Source organism: Mus caroli, unplaced genomic scaffold (genome assembly GCF_900094665.2).
Source record: "Mus caroli unplaced genomic scaffold, CAROLI_EIJ_v1.1 scaffold_10055_1, whole genome shotgun sequence".
Taxonomy (NCBI): domain Eukaryota; kingdom Metazoa; phylum Chordata; class Mammalia; order Rodentia; family Muridae; genus Mus; species Mus caroli.
Window position 1 is genome coordinate 61,641 of NW_018389767.1, and position 4,566 is coordinate 66,206.

The 4,566-nt window shown below is 41.8% G+C and overlaps 1 protein-coding gene across 1 annotated transcript; it reads right to left on the reverse strand.

Moving 5' to 3' along the window:
* Window positions 1-3,146: 3,146 nt before the first annotated feature.
* Window positions 3,147-4,082, reverse strand: LOC110288287 (olfactory receptor 1468-like). Its single transcript, XM_021154677.1, has one exon. The coding sequence runs from the start codon at window positions 4,080-4,082 to the stop codon at window positions 3,147-3,149; it is 936 nt and encodes a 311-aa protein (XP_021010336.1).
* Window positions 4,083-4,566: the final 484 nt, after the last annotated feature.

Sequence of the window (4,566 nt, forward strand, 5' to 3'; positions counted from 1 at the left end):
AGACTAGATTTGGATGCCTGTGGGCTATGTCTAGCCCAGGGTTGGGGTGGGTAGAAAGGGACGATCTGGCTTATCCCATGGGGAAAGTCCTTGGGTTGGTGGCAGTTGTAGCTAAGAATAAAGAGAGGCCTTCTATAGGAGATTAGACTGTTGTTCTGTAGGCAAAGAACTTCTCCATGGCTACCCATGGAAGATCTCAATGAAAAGAGATAGTAGTCCATGGTTCTGAGACATTTATTGTCATGGCGGAAAGTTGATGTATAAAACCATACCCCACTTCTCAGGGTAGGTCTGAGATTAAATATCTTTTGCAGGGAATGTCTGAAAAGGGAAGCATATTGGCAACACTTTCTGGACCTCTACATACCTTTTTTTGCATGGACATCTCTGTCTTGAGCTTATGTGACCATAGGTCACATCTGTTTTCCTATTGTCTTGATCTGAGTTGTTAGGGATGCCCATGTACATGTGGAAGGGTTGGGGTGTTGCCCTTACATGACCGATGGCCACAAATCTATGAGGATTTGAGGCTACATGACAGAGGCTTAGTGCCAGGAGCAGGAAAATTTCTTACCATTCCTCCAGGGCTTCAAGCCTTCAGGTCAAGCAAGGACCTGGCTTTCTCTCATGGTCTACTGCTCCTCACTCTAATATGTCTTCACCCCGTTACCCCCATTCTCCTTTTTTCTAACAAATGCTTCTGACCTCAAAGAAGTGCCAATCTGTTTTTTACCATGACATCTAATGATATTCTGGTCCAAACACACCAAATTGGCCATCTTCCTATGTGAACCTGCTGAAATATGGATACCTATGACTAATGCAACTCATTTCCATCCTATCACTTTGATGTCTAAAACTGACTTACAACCCCTACAACAGGTCAAATAAGATTTTGGCATCACTGTGTCCACAATTAGGACCATCTTGCAGCTGTAGTGGGGCCAACTACAACAACAGTGGCCTATGAAAACAGTAGAAACATTAGACAGAGTAAAATTCCACTCTGCTGATGCCCTCCAGGCATAGGAGATGCTTAATTATCTTTACTAGGTCATCCATATTTTACAACAGGTTGACCTGTTGAGATGGTACAGGACATGTCTCTTCTTGCCTGTGACCCTAGGTTTAGGCCTTTCTACCTGACCCCCTATCAGGTACATAATTTCACCTCAGATAGGATGAAGTTGGTCTATACATCAAGAAGACATGGTTCACCAAGTCCCTCAATTATTCTATAATCTTCAGGGAACAAATAGTTAAACTTCACTAGACCTCCAGCTATGTACTTGAAATGAGCTTTATCATTAAAGTATGAGACCTTAAAGTAAAGACTTTAAAAGGATCTTTAACCCCTCTTGGATGGACATTTACACAATATTAGGGGGAGTTTGGTTAGTAATCTTTCTCCATAAGTGTCTTATGCAGCATATGTTGCTCCAGTGTTCAATCAATAAGACCTTGCTCCAAGTGTTGATGGCCCTGAACAGGGCACCCCTCCTGAGGCTATAGATACAAAGGCCTCTGAATAGGCTTATCTACTCCACCTGGGCATGTTCTCCAGGGAGGCTGATCTTCCAAAGCCTGTAGTCAATGATTGGAAAGACCCCAATAGCTGGGGCAACCTAAGACAGGCATAGTTCCTTATGCTGGTTGCCCCCTGAGGTGGAGTCAACAAGGTCAGAGCATAGAACTCTGGCTCCCACTGAGCTGCCAACTTTTAAAAGAAAAAGGGTGGATATGTAGAAGGAGTGAGTCAGCATGTTCTGACTAGCAGTCTGCAATGGCCCAGACAGTTGCAAAAGGCACATCCACATTGATAGCCTTCCTGATACCTGGGGATGAGCAAAGACAGAGCTTATGACCAGAGCAGCCAATTGGCTGGTGCCAGCTATGTAGAACAAGCATTTACAGACTGAGGGGACATGGACAGAGGGCATAACAGCACTCCCCACTACTACAATAAATGAGTCTGCTTCTATTTCTCACCTGGTCCCCAGGGGTTCTATCATTGATTTCATTCCTTATCAACTACCCCCAACTACCATGCTAAGGGGCTTAGGGCTAGGTAGGGCAACAGTACAGTCATTATTAGACAGAGCTCTTCTGGTATCAGATGGGAGAAGATGTAGAAATCTATACCCAAACATTGGCAGCCTCCATTGGGTTCCTCACTTTAGAGATAGGAGAACCCTGTGGAGGGTGAGGAAAGTTTGTAGGAAGCAAAGGGGATGGAATACACCCGGAGAACACAGTCCCACACTAAAACTAAGCAATGGTTCACATGGGCTCCCAGAGTCTGAAAAGACACGCAGGGGTCCTGCAGTGGTCTCTACTAGGTCATCTGCCTATATGTTAGGGCTGTTATCTTGGTGATTTTGTGGGACTCCAAACAGTGTGATCAGGTTTATCTCTGAGTCTTTTTCCAGATCTTAAGAGTCTTTTCCTTTTATTGTGTTGTCTTATCCATCTTTGATATGAGGGCTTTTATCTTTTCTTACTGTATCTTGTATTGTAATGTTTAGTTGTCCTCTTTTGGAGGCCAGATCTTTTCAGCAGAGGAAAGGGAGGAGTATATTTGAGGAAGAAGCATAGAGGTGTGGAGGAAGGGGAAACTGTGGCTGGCATGTATGGGATGAGAGAAGAATCTATTTTCCATAAAAATAAAAAGAATGTAAGGAACAGAATCTGATAAAACATTGGCTTTTACTTAATGATTACTTATAATCACACTTTTTTTGTTTTTGTTCTTGTTTTTATTTATTTATTTATTTATTTATTTATTTATTTTGTTTGTCTGTTTTACAAAACAGGGTTTCTCTGTGTAGCCCTGGATGTCCTGGAACTCATTCTGTAGACCAGGCTGGCCTCGAACTCAGAGATTCACCTGCTTCTGCCTTCCCAGTGCCGGGGTTAAAGGTGTGTACCACTAGACCCAGCAGAATCACACATTTAAGGCAGAGGATGGCATCACTGGATTTCCAAGGTCCCCTTTTTCAATTGAAGTACTTTTTAAAACTCTCTGTTGCAGATGAGAATATTATATATTATGTTCTTGTATGTGGGTCCCTTTTGAAGGATACATTTTGTAATATTAAAATATCAATGTATTCATTAAAATTTAAGTAAAAATCCCAGAGTTGCTATTATAAAGGTATTTTCTTGATAAGAACTTTTATAAGGGCCTCCTTTATATCTCTATTCCTCAAGCTATAGATGAAAGGGTTTAGCATGGGAGTCACCACAGTGTACATTATGGCAATAGAAGTCTCCTTTGCTGTAAAGTTATTATCTGATGGACATAAGTAGAGACCAATAATTGTCCCATAGAATAGTGACACCACAGTCAGGTGGGAGCCACAGGTAGAGAAGACCTTGTAGATGGCCCGAGTAGATGAAGCCTTTAGAATAGAGAAGATAATTTGTACATAGGACACAACAATGAATAAGAATGGAATGAGCGTAAGGGGCCCTCCCAAGATAAATATCATAAGTTCATTTATATAAATATCAGAGCAGGCCAACTTGAACAGGACAGACATGTCACAGAAAAAGTGGCAGATCATGTTGTCCTCACAGAATGACAATCTAGCCAAGAGTAGAGTGTGCAACATGGAATACAGCATACTAATCACCCAGGACAGCAGCACCAGAAACACACAGAGCTTGAGACTCATGATGCTGGTGTAGTGAAGGGGAAGGCAGGTGGCCACATAGCGGTCATAGGCCATGACCACAAGGAGGAAGATTTCCAGGCCTCCAAAAAGAACAAAAAAGTACATTTGTGTCAGGCAACCTGCATAGGTGATGGATGTGTCCTGGCTCTGCATGTTCTGCAGCAACTTGGGCATTGTGACAGAGGAAAAGCAGAGATCAGAGAAGGATAAGTTGCTGAGAAACAAGTACATAGGTGTGTGGAGATGGGAGTCCAGTCGAATGAGGAGGATGATGATGAGGTTCCCCAGGATGGTGGTGAGGTACATGGACAGGAACAGGGTGAAGAACAGTTGGTGGTGCTCTGCAGGGATCGGCAGGCCCAGAAGGAGGAACTGGGTGAAGAGAGTTTGGTTGTTCTTTATCATTCTTCCTCTCCAGTATCCTAATGAGAAACCATCAGATCCTTTAAAACAAAAAATCAACATATATCTAGGGAACATATTCTACAACAATGGATCTGACCATATTTGTAGAAATTATAATTTCAAAACACCAAATGTCTGTACTCATTAAAATTATTAATGATTTTTTTCTTAACTTTTCTTTAAAATATATGCATCTCTAATTCTTTTTTTTTTTACAAAGTCTCTTCTCCATTCTCTTATTCCATCCATTCCTCTATGTGCGATTTTATTCATTTATCAAGACCTCACCTTGTCTTTATTGGAATATAGAAGCAGACTCAGTTCATGCCCATCTTCTCTTGTCTCCTGATCCTTCTCTTCTCCTTCAACATGTGTCATTTACTCTGTGGCATTTTAACAGAGGAGTTCCTTCACATTTTTTTGATTAATTATTTATGTTAGCACTCTTGCTATGTGGATAAGAACAAGGCTCCTATTTGGGACA

Excerpts from the sequence above, each read along its gene's own strand:
- LOC110288287 (XM_021154677.1), bottom strand. The coding sequence starts at position 4,082 with ATGATAAAGAACAACCAAACTCTCTTCACCCAGTTCCTCCTTCTGGGC.